Source organism: Doryrhamphus excisus, linkage group LG20 (genome assembly GCF_037039965.1).
Source record: "Doryrhamphus excisus strain RoL-2023G ecotype Guam linkage group LG20, RoL_Dexc_Guam_v1.1, whole genome shotgun sequence".
Lineage (NCBI taxonomy): Eukaryota > Metazoa > Chordata > Actinopteri > Syngnathiformes > Syngnathidae > Doryrhamphus > Doryrhamphus excisus.
In genome coordinates this window covers 7,002,482-7,025,061 of record NC_136376.1, presented here as the reverse complement: position 1 = coordinate 7,025,061, position 22,580 = coordinate 7,002,482, and the positions used below count along the sequence as shown (strand labels likewise).

Genomic DNA, 22,580 nt, shown 5'->3' with positions numbered 1-22,580 from the left:
GTTGTCTGTCAGCATAAAATTGGACAAAACAAACAAATAAAAGGTTTTATGTGGTAAAAATGGAGATGTTAACGAGATGATTTGATGTTCTTCATTTGGAACGTTCTAGTTCAGCGGCTACTTGTGGAGTGGAAATCGTAAATATGTACAGGAATCGAATAAAACACTTGTTTTTGTTTGTTTGTTTGTTTGTTTTACATTTAACCGTCAAAAGCACAACAAAAAATCAGGTGTGGAGTTGCAGCCATTTTTGCCTTTGTTTTTAATTATCCCTTGGCATATTGTAAAAAAAACACTATTAATTAATGAATAATTATTGAGATATATTAATGGATATTGCACTGGTTTGCTTTGTCACCTATAATATGAAGCTAAATGTGGATGTTTTGTTCAGATAACCTTTACTGGATTGGTTTTAGAATCTTTATGGAATTAAAATGTAACTGTGTGCTTCAAGGAGACAAGTATTGCAGGCTTTATGACAAAAAAACGAAAATATTAAATGTAGTGTTATGAGAAAAGCAATTAAAGCTGCTACACATGCATCGAACCTGCAGTATTTCAAGTATCCAGCAGTGGGCGTCTTTACTTCCGGCTGTGTACTTGGGATTCACCTCATTAGTTCATGCTTGATGTTAATCACTGACTTATTCAATTACAAAATAGTCAAATAAAACGCATTCATTAAAGCAGATGCTCCAATTATAAGATTTCGAAGCTGCACTGCAACACAGACACTGTTTTTGTTTGTTGGAAAAAGCTCCAGGGTGCGTTCATGCTCTTTACCCGATGGAATATTTGCCTCGGTGGAGTGTTTTAAGTTTTTTTGATGAGCCTCTTCCTTCTTTACAATGTGGACTTCCTGCGTCGTAATTCACCGTGGCAGGCCCACATTAAACAACACATCCCCTGAGCTCCTTTAAACACATTAAGGCTGGCTCCTGGGGACCAGCATCACTTTCATACTGCAACCTTCACACACCATCAACTTCTCTCTCTTGACAACTTTTGACAATGAAATAACCCTGAAAGTATTGTTTCTTTGCATAATTGTGAGGGGGATCGAGTTGTAATAATAATAATTTAAAAAACATGTTAATTTTGCTTGTTTGATGACAGTGCCATATTTAATGCGTGTTTACCTGCACCTCTGTTGATTACAAATAACTAAATGATTCAAGGGAAATCATAGGTGGCTAGTACTGTAGTATTGTAGTACTGTAGTACTGCAGTACTGCATGCCCCCCCACTTCCTGCTTTGAGCACGTACCTAACATGCATCCCCACTGATGACAGCAATTTGACCACCTTTAGCTACTAGCATGAGCTATCCTTGAATGTATAGTATAGTATAGTATAGTATAGTCTCTATTGTAACAACATGACTGAAAATCGTAGGTGTGTGTGTGTGTGTGTGTGTGTGACCACAGCCACAGCCACGTGTGACCAATCATCTTCGTGCAATTTTAATGCAGTTAAATTTAAAATACATAATACAATAACACGACATGAGCTTTAATAAATATTTCTTATTATTTTTAAACCCCTCTAAAAAAAGAATGCTTTACTCCTGCTTTCGAATTCATTTTTATAGAATACACTGCTTTATTTTACATTGCATAACGTCTTTTAGTATAAGTCCGTGCTTCTTAATTACATTTTCTGTGATGTACAGTAATTTTAATAAATCGGTATTAGACCAAATAGTTTGTGTTACATTACCTAACCACACGGTCCTTTTAACTGCCACAATTTGGTTACGTCAAACGGTGCAATGACAATAAAAGCGTATTGTATTCTATTATTGGCAAACGTCTTGCAATAAAACGAAGTCAAACACGATGGAATACAGGGACAAAAGATTTGATTTCAAAGCCTATTCTATGGAGGACTATATTCCTGCTGACTGGATTCCTTTCAGTTTGAATTAAACACACACACACACACTTCTATACAAATAAAATGGCTGTCAGTTATTTTAATAATAAAAAAAGATGTATCCAAGTTGAATTGAAAAAAATATTTCAAACACTATTTGTGACTAATTGGACGGAAAAATACTGATGTGATCGTTTTGTTTTCCAATTATAGCCAACTCCACAATTATAATAATAATATTAATAATGCCACAGACTTGCATATTTTTTTTAATCTCCCATTTTTATTATGATTGGAAAAACGGCGTATCGAATCACTGCATTGCGGTTTTGGTTTTTTTTGCAGTCATCCTCTCTGCAGACACTACGTCAGATGCAAGACAATATTCGGCTAAGAACAATAGGCCTATCCGGGTCTACAAAGCTGTGCCTTTGAAGGTTTTAGGTATACCAAATATACTAAAAAGGGAAAAACTGAGGACAAAAAATTACATAGCAAAAGAAAAAAAACAGAACAACAAAAAAACACACACAATAAAGTCCAAATTAAGGGCATATTATTTGCAGCAATTTCAGTTTGTATATGCAGATATTATATTAGCTATTTGGTATTGCTGTTACAGAAGGGAGAACATCTTATTTTGTTCATCTGTAATCAGTTCATTTGGAAAGGTAAAAATTATGTTCTGTTTATTTCCATTCAAACAATGACTGTTATTATTGATTATGTGTCGTTTTTTTGTGTGTGTGTGTGGGGGGGGTGTACACGTACAACGAATGTAAAAAAAAAAAGACTTTAGTGTTGATAAAATGTGTTTTCTTTGCTCAATGATTTTTGTCCTTAAAAATAATGTCAAACATTCCTTGTTGGTGCAGATGCTACAAATCACACACACACACACAGAAACTCCCTACACGTTTTTTTTTTTTAAACAAGCACATGCTGGACGCCATTGGCCACTTCCGGTCACGTGTGAGCGCGGCGTCCTCGTCTCTCACCCGCGAACCTCGCCCCCGCGTGTAGACGTGCAGCCTCTCGTGCGCCTCGACACACGCAAGGTAAAAACTTCTTGTGTTGTTTTGTCAACATTTGACGCACTTTGAACGAATATTTGTTGGTGGGGGGGGTTCGTGTTTCTGCACAAAACAAAGTTGTGGCTTTGACTTTTTTTTTTTTTAGGATGCTGAATTGCCACGTGAAGGATGATCACATGATCAGGTAAGCTTTGAATTACCTTTATGTATTGTTTCATATAATTGCACAGAAAAATCTTATGTTGTGGTTTGGTGACGACGACTGCCTGCAGAATTCGGCTTAAAGTGAAAGTGTGATGACGTCATTGGAATGGGGGAAGGGGGTGGGCATGCAATTGCAGTTCAACGTGAAGACGTTGGTTTGCTTCGTGTATAGTTTGGAGCCTCAATGAGACTTTTGCACAACTAATGCATTGCAAGGATGATATCATAGCATTATTACATGACATCATCTTATGATTATTTGCTTTGAATATCCTTCCGGTCATATTTTTTTAGTTTATAAAAGGAGCAGCTCATGACAACTAAGATTGTAAACAATCCAAACTTACTTTACTCTAGAATATTCTTGCCTCTTTTTGGAGATTTTGGAAAATATGGGCAGCTGGACGCAAGGAGGCCCCATTTGTTCTTGTGTTTTGTTGGTTTTATGAGGCCACTCTGGGGGTCACACATGCAAACAAAAAACAAGAGACAGGCTAGGCTGTATTTTATGGGGGTTTTTTCTGTCTTTTACAATTGTACATTTCCTTGGCTTGGGGTGGGGTGGGTAGGCTGAGTTGGGAGAGGAGATAGAGAAACAAAGACAGTATTTCACTGGTGCTGCTCAGTGGAGCTCAACTGGCACTCAGTATTTACAGCCTACTGCAATGCGGCAGTGTGTGTGTGTGTGTGTGTGTGTGTGTGTGTGTGTGTGAAGGAGAGAGAGAGTGTGAGACAAAGCGAAGAGACAAAAGCAGACAGCAAAGACGCCATACAAACCTGTAAATTTACACCATGGAGACAGACAGATGCACACAAGACACAGTTTGATGTTTTGGTGCTGATTGTGGTTTTGGTTGTGTCTGTGGTGTGTGTGTCATGCAGGACGAGCCATAAGTCGCCGATGAAGGAGAAGAAGAGGAGCACCAGCTGCATATTCTGCATGTAAGCCAAAAGTCTCACTGCTTCTATTGCACATTTGTGCATTGGAGTGACATTGAACATTATCACTTTTGCATACTTTCAGCTCAGAAATCCCATGTATCCCATTTTCACCCACAGAAGGGCCCCTTGTATGAATTCAATAGTGATTATTACAAGCATTAAGTGTTAATGGTCTGGACAAAAAAAACAACATATACTAACAAAACCAAAATATGTACCTTAAAGATGACTGATGCTAACATTTAATTGACACTTTTAATTATATTTGGTAATGTACATATAAGTTGCAACAGCAATACATTATGCTGTTAACTGATTATTTCTAAAAAGAATTAACAGCTCTCAGATGTAGTACAATTGTACATCACTGCAAACTACTACCACAAGAATAAACATAAAACTAAGCATTATTGTCCTTGTAAAGTCGCCATATTTGTATTGGATTCCATTAACCATATCTGTAAATAGTCTTCTGTATACGAGTCATACATTCTTATTTTGTTGGATTTGAAGATTAACAGAAATCGTGTAAAGAGGTGTAGAGTATTACTATGGCAACACTGCAGAGACGCTGGGGTGACGCCCATTTTTCAAGTGCAATCTGCCATTACACCATATTCACCGCTAGAGGGTACTACCATACAGGGAAAAAAGCATCACAGGGACGACACAAGCTTGTGAAATTACTCAAGAAACCTTTCGAGAAATTATCATTTTTAGATGTTTATGCGGATAACACAACATTGACGCGAAAAAACGCATGCCAGAATATTTTTAAAGTAGCGTGGTAGGAGCTAGAAGTGACCTTACACTAAAAAATCGTCAATATAAAACAGTGGATGAAACAGAGCCGTGAGTTAGGCGCTCTGCTACCTTCTGGCCACTAGATGTCGCCATAGACTTGTGGAGCAACTCTGTATTGCAACCGAGGCGCCACTGCGGCAGTTTTGGCATAACGTCATACAACTTCAAAGGCCACCTCCAGACAAGGGCTTCTAATCTTCCAGCTGCAGAGCTACACACCTCTCGGTGGTGCGTTCACGAACATGGGACGATTAGGACAGACGTAATTCATGACCAAAACACACAAAATCAACCACAACCAGTGATCTTATTTTTAATTGGTTGTGTATTAAAGCTATAGTAGCGATAATTAAAATGTGTATATGTAAGAAATATACACGGTTTGAAGCGAGTATTTTTGTTTAGCTTTTGGTATGACGCATTGTTGTGACTGACACACACACACACACACTGGGTTCTGTGGCGTGTTTTCACAGCGCCCCTTTATGGCTTTATTGCTGTCCTTTTACGGAAATCAAAGCAGGAAACAAATGTTCCAAACAGCATTCCACTCCAGGAGCATCCGGAAAAGTGCAAAAGAGGCGTTTGTTGAGTGTCTTGTTTGGATTGGGATCAGACGTCTGGAGGCGTGCACGTGTAGAACAGGCATATAGAAATCTAATTTAACGAATGTAAGTTTTTAAAAATCACACCCATAGAGACTAAATATGATAATGTTATTGTTAAACTTTCGTCTATAAAACGGCCAAATTAAACCACAAAAACGACCAAATTTTAATAAAAATGCGTTTTAGTATGGATTAAAGAAGATTTTTCCTCCCCCCTTGGCTGTGGAAGCTTCCCGGGCTGTTAATTTATGGGCCGGCGTGGGAGACGCGAAAAAAGGGAACACGTGACGGTAATAAAGTGTGTTTTATTGCCGGTGTAGTGACAGGCACCAAAATATAACTCAGAAGGTCCTCGACAGGCGGCCACATCTCTAAATTGTCCCCACAATCTGCAGCCTGCTCGCAGGGAGAGACCAAATTCCGAGCTAAGAGGGATTTTTTACCGTTTTGTATTTTGTAGCGTGTTTGTTCCGACCGTAATGAGACGATAGTGAGGGGAGGAGGAGGAGGAAGGGGATGAGGGGGGCAGTGGTGAAGAAATCGATGGTCCGAGGACCCCGTCTTGACCCCGGTGGGATGAACGAGGGGGTCCAGAGATCCACCTGTGTGTCCAATATGACATCCAATTAAGTCACTCAGGGTTTAGACATGTTGGTGGAAAGGACGTGTGTTCTCGTGGACGTCCACGCACGCGTGCACCGAGTCGTCCACTCGTGGAAGAAAGCCTGCAGGTGACTTTAGAGGCTGCTTCGGCCGGTAAGAACTGTATTTACTTACTGTATGTATTTCTTCATTCAAATGTGCATTTAAAAATATATATTATATGATTATATTACATTGTAAATGTAAGGATGCAGATTAAATGAAAAATTTTAGTTTGGAACATGACATTAAATTAAAAAAAATCATATCCATTAATTTGTCAAGTCATTCTGCAAAATAATTTCAGATAGCAGTCTGCATTTTACACATTAATAGATGTGGGCCATCATTGTTTATTGTTTAATGTTATTATAACGATACAATTTCCGATTTACGTACGTTGCTGCAATTATTATTTTATTTAAATCTGAAACATTTTGTGCAATAATTCTGGATTTACTTGAAGAATATATACTAAATAATTTTAAGTGCGTACGTAAAAACAACTGTTTACTAATTATCTGTTTCAAAAAACATTATTGATACTGCACATGGCATTTTTTTAAATTAATAATTCAATTTAAAAAACGACAATTGTGTAATATACTGCCATCAAGTTAAAAAAAAAGCATTGTAAACATATATGCATGTGAAATATCCTGAAAGTCTCCTGTGGTGGATGTTTGGGTGGAAGGCTTCACTACAGTCATCTCATACAATGTTTATGCAGGCTACCAGTACAGTAAAAAAAAAAAAAAAGGCTGTAAAGTGACGCTAAAGAACAAGCTCTGTGCACGTGGTCCAGGCGGGATGGGGATTAGATGCCATAAATCTTAAATATCTGTGACATTAACCCTTCCATAACAACATATAAGATGACTTGGGATGGCAGGATATTATCGTGTTATATTATATTAAATTATATAGGATTTTATTGTGCTGGACTTTGATGTTTTTAGGACTCGTGCAACAAGTTGTTCTTATATTAAGAGCAATTAAAATTAACTTTGTATTGCATGGAGCCTATGCGTGGCAATAAACTGTATTAAATATGTTTTTTTTTTCGTTTCAAACAATGTAGAGCAATATTTGTACTAAGGCAAATTATTTTTTTTTTCCTCAATACACTGTTAATGGGACATGATTTTTTTCACATATATCTATATATATTAAGTGACTTTGTGGTGATACGGTGGCAATTTGGCGGCTGCAATCGAGACAGTACGGGCTACAGGTCTTGCAGGTTAATGTCTAAACCGGGTTAAAGCTGCTCTCAGCCCGGCTTTGACCCGGCCCAAGCCCGGGGGCGGAGGGGTGAGCCGGCGGTCAGCCTGTCTAAGATGAAAAAGTGAAACGACCCCAGAAAAGAAAGAAAAGCGGCCCATGTGAATGGCTTTAAGACTGCACATATGCGGGTCGGGTTAAGACAATCTTGCAGGGGCGACTGTGACTGCAGTAAATGTAATAAATGTATGCATTCAGGAATAATGCAAATGGTGCAAATGTGATAGTGGTGCACGCAATGCAGCAAATTTACGAGAACGTTTCCCCTAAATATTGCAATTTTACACGAACGAGAGTTGCTACGTGTTTTAAGGGAGCACCAACATTAGCTTACATCACGCTCTCACGCTTTTAACCCTTCCACCGCCGCCCTTTTGCACAACAATAATGCGCGCACAGAAGCTGCGCGTGGAAACAATGCGACTCCCGCAGCCCCGAGTGAACTCTGCGTGGTCCCCAGCACGCAGGCCCCCGCCTGGCCCTGTCCAGCAGGACTAATGGGCCGGTGAAGCCGCGGTCAACGCTTCTGTGTGACCCTGCGGCGACCTGAGCGGCAGCTAGGCAGCATTCTCCCACAAGAATGCCCTTTCAGGACCATCGCTCCCTTGTTGTTGTTGGTAGTGTTGTCCCTATAAAAAAAGGAGTCCTACAAAGTTCACAGCTATTCATTCAAAAGGTGTGATGACTCTTGTGCCCCCCCTCCCCACTCCATCCCAAAAAAAGAGTTTTTTGGTCCAGAAGAATTGAGAAAAATGAAAATCTTCACCCCCTTTTTTTCCCTTCCATTGTAGGCTTGGATTAATAGTTCTGTGTTGAATAGATTTGTGCTCACTAGTGTTTGCTAAACTAGTCATTATTCAAACAGATCAATTAGGACTTTTTACTCTATACTTTCTGCCATTGTCTGATATTGTTTTCTTCCTTAGAATTCATCCATTAATTCATAATGACTCTTCAATTGTCATGATTATTGTGACCAAAATGATCACAATCAATGTTGTGAAATTAGTTGGGTCTCGATCACCATTAACCATAACTTGACTTCCGCCATGTTTAGTTATATCTAATTAAAAGAAGTAGTATCATAACACGGGAAATGGAATTACTTCTGCGTGTCATTATGGACTATAAACAAAATAATAGAAGAATGTCGACTGAGGCGAGTCACTTCCGTCAAATATTCAGATACTTTGGATTGTCACAAATCTGCAACATCATTGGTATGCGACAAGCCAGCGTTTTCAGATTTTCCCACTTTTGGAAGCCGTTTAAAAAACCTCAAAATCATTTCCGGTCATCCATAACACCGTTCCCATGTGGACAAGAGGCTGGAACAAAACAATACTTTGCCGTTTTGATCTGAAAACACTTCTATGTGGATAGCCTGTTAATCATTTGGTGACGACAATGACGGCTTGTTAACGGGCAGCTTAAAAATTCATTAACAAAAAAAAATCATACCCTGCCGTGTGAACGTAGCCTAAAACTGTAAGCCCAGTAAAGATTGTTAATAGACTACATTTGGAATGGTAACAATATCATCAGATATTTCAATGTGTTTCAATGTGGGCGCATACTCTTCCTTCTCGAGATGTTCGATATTGGCTTTGTTACCGATATTGTCCAGTACTTCATTACCGATATCAACCTATGAACCCATTGTTCTTCTTATACAGCGATTCATGAATTTCTGTTGGATGAATTTGCAAAATAAGACAAATACTACAATATGGAATACTTTATGGAATAAGTGCCACACTATTTTCAACACTTTGTTGCAACGATATAGTCATCAAAAAGTATGACAACTAAAATAACACGTTCTCCTACTATCAACAGCAACAAAACAATTTGGAATCTGTTTAAAAACAAAGTCAAGTGTAAAGTATGAAACTATGGTCTTGTCAGTGAAACTGGGTAGTTTTTTTGCCACTTATTTTGTTGCATAGCTCTACATGTGGCTTAGAATGATTTTCAAGAGATGTGATATTAGACTTACTCTTCCTTTGAATATCTAGGGCTTTAATTCCAGACTGCAGACATACCAAGCTTGCTGGGATATTGTCTGGAGCATGGTGCGGGATGATGAGTTGTCACTCGCATTCAAACATTATTACTGGCAACAAAACCATAACAACATTATCAAAGTTCTCATTTTTACCGATATTGGCTGACCGATATTATCGAAGGTCGCTAGTTCCTTCCCTACTTCAGACCAGGCTACGTTTACACAACAACAAATACTTCTCACTGAATACAGACGAATAAGGTGTCGGAGATTGTATGATTTGATGAAAACAAAATATCACCTGAAAACTCTTAGAAAACAAAATTAACAGTAAAAAAACGACTTTAAAAACAGAGGACATATGCAACTATATCATGACTAACAATAATAGTGATCCGCGACATCCAAGTGTACATTACCTACACCACTCAAACATCCAATATTTGCATACAGCACATTATAACCCGACAAATGCTAATAAAGGGAATTCAAAATACCAATAGTTTTTAAAAAGAAGCTTGAGGACAAGCAGTTCTTACTCAAACTGACATCAGAAACTACTGACCTGGCATGTATATTACACAGCAGTTCCAGACAATTTCAAAACTATAGGAAAGCCTGTTTAGCTTTGTTAGTCATGCAAACCATCTGTATAAATTATCCAAAGCAAGGGGTGTCCTTGTGCACATTTGTCCTACTACCATTGCATTAAAGTACTTCTGTAATTATGGCGCCATCATATGCACATGAGTCAAAAAGCATGCATGGGACAAATTGCAGTGGATCATCGTTATGGTCCAGTTGGGGTTATTCGTGTAAACGCCTGCAGGCTGCATCTTCTTGTTTTTTTTTTTAATGCACTGGTCTGTGTATATTAGCCACTATCATGCATAATGACGCTAACGTTTGCATTGCAGCTGGAAGCTTGTTTGCATGTCCTTAAAGCCTGACAGACGACTTCCTGTGTTTAAAACAACAAAATACGAATATAGCAACAAACGGCTCACACAGACTCAGGTCATTTATTATTTAGCGGTGCAAGACTTGTTACATTGTGATACTATATATGCACCAATGTTTGTTTTCTATGCTTTTTGTCTAACGACTAACGTCCATGTTGTTGCATGTGGCAAGAACTAACAATCAAACCTCAGCAACTGTGCTGATCATTTGATATACACAGAGATTATTTTTTTAAATCAAATCTTTAGTTTCTTGCTATTTTGTCTCAGAAGAATTTAGTAGGAATTTGCACAGTTCAGTTCAGAAATGGATTGGACTACAGTTATTGATTGGCATGTACTTCACAATAAAACAGTATAAATTTCAGGCAATTATGTGTTATGGCCATGCAAAAACAGTATTTCAGGAAACCTATAGTATTTTATTGTGGTCCTTTTCATAGCAAATTCTCACCAAATGTTATGTACTACGTTTGGTAAACTGGTACAAAAAGAGCCAAAAAGCTGAGCACTTCTTTATAGTAACTATTTGAGGTTTCCCTAGCAATTTGGACATCAGAATTTCAGAACCAAAAAATATGGAAATGAGTTACTTTTTCTGTGAAATCTTACTAAATTCTCAGTCACATGTTTTCCAACGCCTTGTCTAAAACTGCACAGCATGCATGATGATTCATTTGGAATGCTTTATTGCGATGAGGAAGCTACACACAGAAGCATTCCTGAGCCTTGTAACAAGTATGTCACTGAAGCCAAGAACGGTGTTGAGATTATTTTCGACGACCCCCCCCCCCCTCCCTGCACCGCCCCCATCCCCAGAAAGAGGACACTGGAGTGTGAAGCTGTCACCAACAGCATTGCATGCTTCGCCTATAAATACCCTGTAGAACCGAATGTGTGTGGACTCTGCTTGGTCACAGATTGGGTTCTAGGGGAGTCTATGGGCGACGACTAACCATCGATCACACTTTGTAAACGCGTTGGGGGAGAGGGACCGCCTATACCTTGCTAGAGGTGCTTCTTTTTAGAATGTTCGATTGAAGACGCTTCAGTGTGCACTCGGCAAGGAGAGCCAATGTCAGGAGGGAGTTATTGAAAGTTACCTTTAGGGTGCGATATGTTCATGTTGAAAATGATTGAAAAGACTGAATGTACATGCCAGGTCTTTTGTCAGGAAACATGCAGCATGTGAATAAAGGCTTTGATCAGTCACGTGTTGGACTCATTAGTGTTGTATACAAGGTACACTGATGGAGTATATGAATATGCATGCTAATGGTCCGCCACTTAAACGCTTTATCAAATGTCCACTTGGAGACGAGATTTTCAGGCTCCAGAATCAGCATTGTCAAAACAATAATGTTTAATCCGCTTTCGCTCATATATGTAAACTGCCTATGAAAGGAACCGTATGCAGTTATTTCCACAGAAATATAAGCATTATCTCAGGCCCTTTTCCTGTTTTGAGTGCGTAAGCTACGCTGGTTGTAGCACAAACACGAGTTAGAATGATCATGATATGACAAAGTTTAGTTTCTAACGTTAGCATGTTCATTGAATGTAAACATATAGTCTACCGTGACAACAATGTAAATCATTGCAACTATGAGACTACTTTCTGTGTACTTGCTTGGAAATACACAAATACCAGACAGCCGTGAGTGACCGATCATCATCAACAATGTTTAATGTTGAAAAATACAAACCTTTTTTGACATTTTGCTCTTTTAATCACTATTGACAACATAGGCTTTTTTGGTTGCCAGCTGCATATACTGCCCACTTAATGTAAAGTATTGTATTTTTAAATATAAAGCTATCATCACATCCGCATCACTTTTACACCCATGCTTACAATTCTATTTTAATTAAATAGTTTCCCACCCCCATTTAATTGCTTTCACTATTGTCCCAATTTAAAGGTGTCAAATGAGATAAGAACATTCAATCTAAACTGCTCCAACAAAGCAGTCAGGCATGATTAAAACCAGCAATTAAAGCGAACTTTAGCCTCTTTATGGGCACTTATAGGTAATTCATTAGACGCTGGAAGCCAGATCAAACTAGTAGATACTATTAGACGGTTCACATGCACTGCAGGGTCAGTCATTATGAAATAAAGCCTCCACCGGAGCCAAAAAAAGTCATTAATAAGGTTCTTTTACATGCATGGATGGATACTTGGGATTATTCTGGGGGGCATCTTGCAGATCACTGATGCAGGGATGGACAACAAAAAAAGCAGCATCATTTATTTTGCTTCGTGTGAGAGCTTAATTTAGCATCTTCGATTTTGTATGGCAGCAACATCATTTTTTAAAAGGTCCCTGCACTATTTTTCAAAGCTGTACATTTGATTTGGCCTTTAGAAGCAGAGTTGGTGATGGTGAACGGGACACCTCAAGATGACCCCTGCCTATAACAAAGCCAACTACTAGTCACTGTCTGGGAGCCTTTTTATTCCCATTCTTGTACGATGCCCTTTTTGGACGGTCACGTTTTGTTGTCCCATCCTTTGACTGCGGCCACAAGGCCAAATATGGCCCCCAAGTCCCCTCAATATGGGCCCGATTAATTTTTCAGCGTGGGCCATCTGTGGGGGTAAAAGTCAGTCAGCTAAAAGTCATAAATCTACTGTGCGTGTTCAATAGGATGGGGGAGGAGAGGGGGCACATCAACGCGCAGCAGTAGAAATAGATGATATAGATAAGAGAAATTAGACACACGCGGTTTAAATCTACAAACAAACCATTTTCTCATTTACTTCGGCGGTAAATCTTCATTAGGCTTCTAATTAACTTTTTCCTTTCATACGATTAAAAAGAACTGTGACACGCTCCCGAAAAAGCGACGCCTCTCATTGGCTGCCCGCAGGGTCACATGGTTCTAGCGGCCGTCTGTCTATTTGACAGCCGCGGGATGGCTTGATGCCAGAGGGGGGAAAAAGGGACAGAGAAGAGTGGAGAGAAAGAAAAATTAGTATTCTCCTACCAGCTTCGCTATAAATCAATCATGGAGTCCTACGTGGTGAGCTGCAAATATGCTGAGCCGCATTTCCCGCCTTGTGAAGAAGATTACAGTCATTTCACTGACCAAGGGGGGTATTATAATAGCAACCAGGAGAGTGGCACCTACGGAGGGCGATACCAGGCCGCGCAGCCCACTCCGCCTCCGTACGCACCCCAGCCAACCGCCTATGAACACTCCTTGCAGGGGCATCACCACCGGGAGGATGCAGAGCAGCTGCCCCAGCAAGGTACGCCTTTCCCCGGCTACAGGGAGCAAGACGCAGCCGAGAAGGAGGGGTACCCCTTAGCGGCGGAACTGCAGTGCCAAGCCTGGATGACGTGCACCAATAAGCCCGCTCAGGTGCAGAGGAGAGGCGCCGGAGGAGGTGGAGGAGGAGGCTGCCAGGCTAAAGACAAGCCGCCCATTGTGGTCTACCCCTGGATGAAGAAAGTGCACGTCGCCCACGGTGAGGATTCTAATCTCGCTGCTTGATGTTGTCTATTTGCACTTTTTTTACACCTTGGACGTCATTTTTATTTTATGCCTCCCTCGCTGCTGCTCCCCGGCACAGACAACTCATCTGACCCCCCCCACCCCCGCCTTGTAGTGTTTTGTCCATTTGGGAGCACCATTTCTTGTGGCGAGTTATTTATGATCTCAGTGAGAGTCGGGCAGAATTACAGCCGCTATAAACTTTTATGGCTCTCTCTCTTTCTGTATGCATGTTTGTGTGTGTGTGAGTGTGTGTGTGTGTGCAGCCTGCCAATGAACAAAGAGATAGGCCTTAATAATAGAAAATGGTTTCTTAACCAATTTGCTGGTCAAACACAAATGGACACTGACATTGCAAGACTTTGCTACACTTTTTTTAAAAAAATGGTTGCCATAGAAAGATAAATACTAAGGTGTTTTTTTTGTTTGTTTTTTTTTACCAGAAGCCAATACGTTATCAATTAATTGTTTTCATTTACTTAATACAAGGCCGAGGCTATGTTGACAATAGTACTTTACTATTTGAATTATAGTTGTAAAATAAACGGAAGAAATAGCATGGAAACATTTTTTTGACAATTGTTTCAATGTAGTACATGTATTATTTAATATTTATTTAATATAGGGGGTCCATAGAGTTTAAGAACAAATCTGAACCAATTGCAAATACAATTAGACTTCTTGTGTAACGATTTGCTTATAGTAAAGGTATGCCTAAAGTACATTATATATATATTATGGCCTTTATTTTTTCCCCCTTAATGCATAGATATTGTAAATATTGAAATATCAATATAGAACATATGAACATCTAGCTTTACGTTTTAAGATTGCTATAGCAAAAAACACGGAAGGAAAAAAAATACTAATTTCTGTCCAATTCCAGTCAACCCAAACCACGTGGGCCCGGAACCAAAGCGACTGCGGACGGCCTACACGCGTCAGCAGGTCCTGGAGCTGGAGAAGGAGTTCCACTTCAGCCGCTACCTCACGCGCCGCCGCCGCGTGGAGGTGGCTCACGCACTGTGCCTGTCAGAGCGCCAGGTCAAGGTGTGGTTCCAGAACCGGCGCATGCGCTGGAAGAAGGACAATAAACTGCCCAACACTAAGGGACGCAGCAAGGCCAAGAAAGTCGTGGGTGGCGGGGGAGACGGTGCGGGCAAGGCGGCCATCCCGGTTTGAGTTTGTAGCCCGAGTGATGATCCAGGGCGACATTCCCCCCCACTAATTATCCATTGGAGGTCCTACATTTAGCCTTATATTATAGCCTAGCTTCTCCGTCATCTGTTACATTTCAGCACATCATGCCAAAAAGTTATGGATCTCCTGGAATAATTCTTTTCATTCTCATTTCTTTTGGGCCAGAGATGGTTTGATTTGAAGAGAACAGGGTTTTTTATGATTATTATTAATATTATTATTATTTCAACAGGGTAAGCATGATACAGGGTGAGGTGAATATATGTGAGGCTTGTATGCACATGACCAAAATGTTTCCACTTTAAGGACAAAAACAGAGGCGCCAAATGGACTGACTGTTGATTTTATTTGCAAGAGCTTCCAAAAGCAATAGGACGAGTAGCCATAGCATGCACAGCTGAGCTCCAAAAGGTGATGTTCTTGGAGGTTCTTAATGCAAACAACATATTTGTCTCAGGGTTACTTACAGGGTTTAGTCCATTCTGCACCACAGCATGCTCACTATACAAAGAATAATGTCATTTTTTTTGGTTGTTTTGTTTATTATTCCAGTATAGTATGCTATTCGCCTCCGTCAGTACTTATTTTGTATGTGTATTGTCTTAAAGCATATTTTATTCTTTGTAGCAAATGTGTGTTCTTTTGTATGTGCTCTTTAAAAGGTGAAGAAATACAACAATACCCATTCGTGTACGAGTTTTATATGTGAGAAATGTTTTTGAATAAAAAAAGTTAGATAAGTAAATAAAAAATAGCTTTACTATATCTTTACTTGTCTTTCACTGTACTGTATTTTATCTGACATCATTTAATTTGCTTATACTCCACAATGGAGGTAAACATGACTTTGGGGGTGTTCATTTAAATGACAATACATCAGAAACTGAAGCTTTTATATTTTAAATATAAAAGCTAAATATATATTTAAAAAAATAGTCCAGTAGGTTTTTTTATTGACTGTTAAGAGCACAAATTCAGTGAATTCGTTGCTGTTGACATTTTCAACTGCAAACGCTACTGGAAGCCACAAGGACACATGATACACACATTATACAGGTCACAGCGTGGACACACTTGCACGCAAAGCAGCTTTGGGTGCATGGGGGAAATGAGCGCCAATTGAGTGGTGCTTTAATTGGAGGCTTCCGTTGGAGACAAATGGGCAGGAAAGAGCGAGCCAGGATATTTATCAAACGCCTTGAGACTGACCGAAAACATTTGTGCGTGTCTTAGATTGGAGGCTGTAGCAGCCTATAAGATTAATTAAAATGTGCTCTTATTAAAATATGAAAGTGTAAATTATACATCATGATGCAGATTACTATGTAGTTCATCAAGTTATCAAGTTAACACATTGATTCAATACAGACCAGCACCATATTCAATGGGATACAAGTGGGGGAAAAATAGAACTACAGTACCTTAACTGTGCATTTTTGTCCATCTCTCGTCATGTCCATGGTTTTTGTAGTGGCCTTCCCTTTTTGTTGATTTTGTTGGGTCAAGGACGACCTCCTGCGGTCTGATTGTGAATTGCAGCTAAACAACAAAACACAAGGCAACATGTGAGAAGCAATACTGAGGCCAGAATAGAAAATGTTAAAAGACAAATAATTACCTACTTGAAACGTTGCTTTTGTTATAAAATCACATTTATCACAAATTAACAACTTACTGCTCAATTGGTGTCATGCCTGTATTTACATTACATTATTTGTGTGGTATAAAGACATTCATATTCTAGGCCCATCACCATTACATATTTTGCTGGAGACATGTCAATAAACAATATTGTCACATTTTTATGATGATAAATATGGCATAAGAATGCAAGTACACTGTATCAGCATTCTCCAGACCAGACTAACACCACAGAATAAGTCTCCATCCAATCTTACCTGTATGTCTGAACATATCCCAATGTCCCACTCTGTGCAACACGTTCATGTGCCAGGATAATTAAGATATCCCGGCTTAATTCCATAGTTTTGGTGTTGAGACACAGGACCACTTTCTTGTGATCCTGCATTTTATTTGCATTACATACTGAAGTCAGTTTTTATGGAAAAACGTGTCCAAATTTGTCTGAAAACAAGCCATAATTTTCATATTGCAAGCGGAACAAAAACGTTGGCATTCAACGTTCCTAGTCGGACACGACGTCCTGGCGGACCAGTCGGTGTCTGCGAAGCTTGTCCTTAAACTCACATGAAGCAGATCTGACCTTAGCTCCGTGTTAAGTTTTAACTTTAAAATAAGAGGATATTAAAAGGACAAAATTTAAGGGCAAAATGTCTCTTGCGGCGGACGCCTTCGTGTCACAAATGGCGGGTAAAGTGTTGCTCTGTGCATCAATTTAGGTGTCAGTGTACAACTAGCTAGCTAGCTAACACCTGTATGTGCCATAGTTGTACCATTGCTAAGCAAAGTCAGTGGTTAAACACCAGATACCTGCTAGGTTTTAACGGCAACAATAGTTGCCCTGTATTAACAGTTTCGATAGGCGGACGGTTACCCGTCAGCAAGCTAGAAAGCTAATCGAGTGTAGCACTAGCAGCCAGTTACGCCATTAGCATGTTTTTGACGTACCTTACGTCATCTTCGTGGCCTAACGTAAGTTAACAGGAGAGGAGTTTACTTGGTTTCTAGTGGAGTTTCATTTTTTAGCATCTGCTTCGGTTGTTTTCGTCGACATTTTGCCAGCTTTAAGCAATGACTAAACATCACTATGTATTTCACTTTAGGTAGGTTAGTGGCCTACCTCGGTTTTGAATCTCTGCTGCTCATCTCGACTCTGTCCTGCTCTGCGTGACCCGGAAATTACAAAAGCCCCGCCATTTTGACGCTATATTTATAACTTCCGGTCTGAGTCTGACCTCTGAACTCCTTAGTAAAAACCGACCACATTTTATTTGAAAACAAACGAATTGTAAACCATTTAAGTACCATTAAATGTTTTGTCAATAATTTTAACTGTTTCCATGAAAAATATTTTTGCAATGGTTTTTATTTCACTAAACATGGTTCCTCACAGGCAAATGCATTAGGTGCACCTGCATACTAGAATACACTTTTAAGAACATTAAGGGTCTGTAGTTTACCAGCCTGTATTTTTTAAATTCTTTTACTGTTCTTGTGTTTGTGACTTGGACAGCTGCTGAGCCTTGGCCCGAGACTGCAACCTTGTACCAGCCTCTCAAGGGTGAGTTCATGTACAATGAACATGTAATGCTTTTGTTAGCAAGTTACCAATAAGAGTCGGCTATGACGCTGACTATACGCTTAATATTTTACTTGTAGATGAATTAGAAATGACATAATCATCTTTCATTATTATTTATAGGTGGTAAGTATCTTATATTATACAATGTAAACTGCGCTTTATAAGTGTGAGGGGGATATTATAGGATTTAGCATCTAAAATAGGCTTTTTATGTGTGTGTACTTTAGTCACGGTATTTCTCCAATCGCTGGGGGTCTCAGCGAATCACCGAGATCTATTGTACAAGAGTCATTGTCACATAGGTTATATCTGGATGTATGTGTAAGACATGAGCAGATAAACAATACTAATTATGTTCTTTTGGACTGTTGCAGAGGACCAGATTCTGCTATCAGAGTGTGCCTCATCGCTAGCTGTGCAGGTCAGATCTTTTCTCTTCCAGTGCTTGTATTGAATCCCATTGTAGTCTTTAGGCGTCCCTAATGAAGCTTGTTTTTGTCTCTTGTGCAGGCGTACTTGAGGATGTGTGGTCTGCCTGTGCAGGTGGTTTGCAAAGCCAATGCAGAATACATGTCGCCCTCTGGTGAGTCTACAAGCAAATGCAGGATGTTGTCAAGACCTCTGCATAATTAAGTGATTGGTCATCCCAGTCATTTCATGCTTTCCCTTTAGGCAAGATTCCCTTTATCCATGTGGGAAACCAGGTGGTGTCAGAACTGGGTCCAATAGTGCAGTTTACCAAAGCCAAGGTGAGTGACACTTCAATGTTTGGACAATGATGATTGTGTACCATACACATGTGTATCATACACAGGAGAAACCATTTTCTGTCAAACTGTGACCATCATTAAAACTGCACTGGCACAATTGAATATTATATTCAAATGTTTTCCAGCAGTTTATTTGAGAAGCTCACTTTTGACCTCTATTTGTTTTAGGGTCATTCTCTGAGTGACGGCTTGGATGACATTCAGAGGGCTGAAATGAAAGCGTACATGGAGTTGGTCAACAACATGCTGCTGACTGCAGAGGTACACATACACAGTTAATAATGGCGTGGGAAAACAATATGAAACTTCAATATTAGCTGAGACACAGTACGAGATTGACGTTCATTGCATTTGAAGGGCTCAAGACTAACTTTGTTTTTTACTAGGAGCACTAACTTAAAATTGTAGGGTGCACACTGACTTGCAAAGTCAACATTTTCACTGTCTTACTGACAAATACTATTAAGTCCAATAGCTCTTTCTTTTCACACACATCAGCCCATGTTTGTCCCATTTCTTCTTCTTTAGGAGTCAATCTGGGTTAGTAAACGAGCTCATTTGCATTACTGTCAGCAACTGGGCTGTGTCGAGCAGAAGTTTGTCACTAACAAAAAAAATCAATAATAATCAAATAAAATCAGTAAATTAATTTGTAGGGTTGCCAACTTCTGCAAAAGTAAACAAAGGACATTTTGTTTTGGCTTTTTTGCCGTTAATTGTGTAATCTCATGCCTGTTTAAGAATAATACTAATAATACTGGGAAGGTGAGGATAAGTGGCACAGAAAATAGAGGGATGGATATTTTTGCATTGTACTTTTCTTAAAATTAATGTTAAAAGCCGTTCTAATGTCGTGTTGGGTGTCTCGGGTTACACACACACACACACACAGAGGCGCATGCACACTCATGACAAACTTGTCTCTCTTCCAGCTGTACGTCCAGTGGTGTGACGACGCCACTGCCGCTGAGGTGAGTCGGCGCTCTTCGATTGTGATCCCAGCATCCTAGCTTCTGGTGGGTCACGTCCTGTTATGTGTTCACGACCGCTGTGTTGTGCAGATCACTCGACCCAGATACAGCAGCCCGTACTCGTGGCCTCTCAGCACCGTCCTCGCCTACCAGAAGCAATGGGAGGTCCGCAGGAAGATGAACGCCATCGGCTGGGGAGGAAAAAGCCTGGAGCAGGTCAGCAACAAGCTAAATTTAGCTTATTGTGGCGCTTATCTATTTTGGTCAAAGTTTTGTTTTGTGTGCTTCAGGTGTACGAGGACGTGAGTCAGTGCTGCCAGGCTCTCTCTCAGCGGCTTGGAACACAGCCCTTCTTTTTCAATAAACAGTATGTATTTTCTGGGCCGCAACCTCTTTAGTATTTGATGTACTTAACATTTTGATCATGTCTGTAAATTGTTTTCAGTAGTATAAAGTGGAGAAAACATGCATTGGTCACTGTAGCCCCTCCCTGTGGAAGAAGGCTGTAACTGCAGAGTCTCAACTGTGGCACACAAAAAAATTATTCAATGAATAGCTTACAATCCACGATTGAAATAATGTATCATAATTGTTTATCCCATGCAAAGTCTAACATAACATAACATAAAGTCTAACATTAATTGTGTGTATGTTTCAGGCCAACCGAGCTGGACGCCCTCGTGTTTGGCCACCTCTTCACCATCCTGACCACCAGGCTGACCAGCACCGAGCTGGCCGAGCGGGTCAGGAGCTACAGCAATCTGCTCTCCTTCTGCAGGCGCATCGAGCTCACCTACTTCGAAGACAAGACCTCCTGAAGGACTCTACCGGACTTGATCTGTCTGGCTTGTACATAACATTAAAAGCTGATAAACTGTTAAGTCATTCACACCCTGCCCCTCTATTTCCTTTCTGCTTGCACATTGCCGCATGCTTGCTGGATGTGCAGAGGTTGCTTCTGGTGAAGAATCAAGAATCAGTACAAAAGTCCACAAGAGTGTGCAACATACTGGACATCATCATTACCTCTAAGCTGTATGTATTTATTATGATGATGAATTGTGTATTTCCATTATTTGCTCCAGAAGTATTGGAAGCACAAGAGTACAATGATAAAGAGGATTTATGAGTTATTTTTTGTGTGTGAATGAAGGTGCCTCCCAAATTAAAAGTTATGACATTAAACACGCCGACTGTTCACTGTATTGGATGAGATCTGCGTTTATAAAGATAATAATGCTGTTTATCCTTGTAGCTGCATTTTGAATTTGTATTGCATCATGCTGAGAACTGTTTCTAATATTTCTATACGTTTATCCAGCCTACTGGATGGTCAAAACATTAAAACAGCATTTTAAATGTTTCCGGCCCACAGACAAGCTGAGAGTTAGCGTCTGATCACCTCCGGTTTCCCTCCTGCTGCAGTTTCTATGTCTGTCGTTGTGGTTTCCTCTACAGGTCAATGTGTGACCTTTGAACTTCCAGGAGCTGCAGCAGCCTGAGCGATGGCCGTGGGGTTCGGAGGTCGTCAACGATGCAGGAGATGGACCGACAGGAAGAAATAAACACACAGAAAAATGAACATCTCATTAATGACACTGGATTGTGCAAGAAGTTGAATGTTCTCATATTTGCTCTTTTACACTCAGGGCTGCATATTAAAAGGATGCATTTTGATATATATATATTTTTAAACCACCATGTCACCACTTACCACCAAGTGTTTTGATTTTTAAAGGGGTATTTCTTTAATTAAATACAACACAAAGCCATGTCCATGTTTATATTTTACAACATTTTTAGCTGTGCTCCTGTAATACATCCACAGTGTGAGAGCAAGTCTCATCTCGTTTTATCCCATTATCTCAAACATAATCTCGTACTGGATCTCAGCTTTCCTCGTTTCATATTGTTTTTCCATGATTTAACCTCATCTCATCATCTGTCATCTCATTACGTCTAATCTGATATTGTCTGATCTCATCACTGCGTCTTTCATCTCATATCTAATCTCATTTTGTCTCAAAGATTTTCATAGCTGTCTCAGACAATGCCTGTTACGATGGTGTATTAAAATAACCCGAGATTTCCACAATAAAATCGTAAATGTACGACATAAAATAACTTGTAATATCACGAGAATAAAGTCTTACATCTATGAGAAAATACTCATTACTTCATGTTACAGGCATTGCTTAGGACAGCTATAAAAGCGGGGACTTTGGCCTTGGGCACAGTGGAAAAGGGGGCGGGGTTAAGAAGGCGGAAGTGACAAGGGTTAGCCATGCTAGCTTGGCTGAAGCAAGAGGAAAGTTTCTCTCCTTCCTGAAGAGCCATGCAATATTTTTCCTTATTCGTTATACACTTTTTTTCTCGTAAATGTACGACTTTATGCTCGTAGTATTACACCTTTTTTCTTGTAAATGTACAATTTTATTATACTAAAAAAACGACGTTATTGTCACAGTACGACGACTTATTTCTTGAAAATTTACATCCTTATTCTCGTACATTTATGACTTTATTTCTAATGAATTTATAATTTTATT

At 39.7% G+C, this 22,580-nt stretch overlaps 2 protein-coding genes and 2 long non-coding RNA genes across 4 annotated transcripts in view; 3 read left to right on the top strand and 1 right to left on the bottom strand.

Moving 5' to 3' along the window:
* The first annotated feature begins 2,883 nt into the window (after nt 1-2,883).
* Nucleotides 2,884-4,151, top strand: LOC131108220 (uncharacterized). The gene is made up of 3 exons (XR_009120433.2): nt 2,884-2,936; nt 3,058-3,096; nt 3,999-4,151. It is a non-coding gene; the product is annotated as an uncharacterized LOC131108220 (long non-coding RNA).
* An 8,982-nt stretch (nt 4,152-13,133) lies between these two features.
* Nucleotides 13,134-15,771, top strand: LOC131108215 (homeobox protein Hox-D4b-like). Its single transcript, XM_058059081.2, has 2 exons — nt 13,134-13,841; nt 14,754-15,771. Exons 1-2 carry the CDS (start codon nt 13,379-13,381, stop codon nt 15,047-15,049), a joined length of 759 nt encoding a protein of 252 aa, XP_057915064.2. The 5' UTR covers nt 13,134-13,378; the 3' UTR covers nt 15,050-15,771.
* A 1,456-nt stretch (nt 15,772-17,227) lies between these two features.
* On the top strand, nt 17,228-21,388 carry mtx2 (metaxin 2). Its single transcript, XM_058059080.2, has 10 exons — nt 17,228-17,398; nt 18,222-18,269; nt 18,665-18,711; nt 18,801-18,873; nt 18,963-19,039; nt 19,229-19,321; nt 19,993-20,031; nt 20,122-20,247; nt 20,322-20,398; nt 20,690-21,388. The coding sequence occupies exons 1-10, from the start codon at nt 17,359-17,361 to the stop codon at nt 20,847-20,849; spliced, it is 780 nt and encodes a 259-aa protein (XP_057915063.1). The 5' UTR covers nt 17,228-17,358; the 3' UTR covers nt 20,850-21,388.
* LOC131108219 (uncharacterized) overlaps nt 19,978-22,580 on the bottom strand; it is a 109,398-nt gene continuing 106,795 nt past the window's right edge. Inside the window, exon 4 of the long non-coding RNA XR_009120432.2 lies at nt 19,978-21,529. This is a non-coding gene — a long non-coding RNA (uncharacterized LOC131108219). The remainder of the gene's footprint in view (nt 21,530-22,580) is intronic.

Coding starts and splice junctions, on each gene's coding strand:
- mtx2 (XM_058059080.2), top strand. CDS start 17,359: ATGTCTCTTGCGGCGGACGCCTTCGTGTCACAAATGGCGG. Junction 18,712..18,800: donor CCTCATCGCTAGCTGTGCAG/GTCAGATCTTTT, acceptor TCTCTTGTGCAG/GCGTACTTGAGGATGTGTGG. Junction 20,248..20,321: donor GAGGAAAAAGCCTGGAGCAG/GTCAGCAACAAG, acceptor TGTGTGCTTCAG/GTGTACGAGGACGTGAGTCA.
- LOC131108215 (XM_058059081.2), top strand. CDS start 13,379: ATGGAGTCCTACGTGGTGAGCTGCAAATATGCTGAGCCGCATTTCCCG. Junction 13,842..14,753: donor GAAAGTGCACGTCGCCCACG/GTGAGGATTCTA, acceptor GTCCAATTCCAG/TCAACCCAAACCACGTGGGC.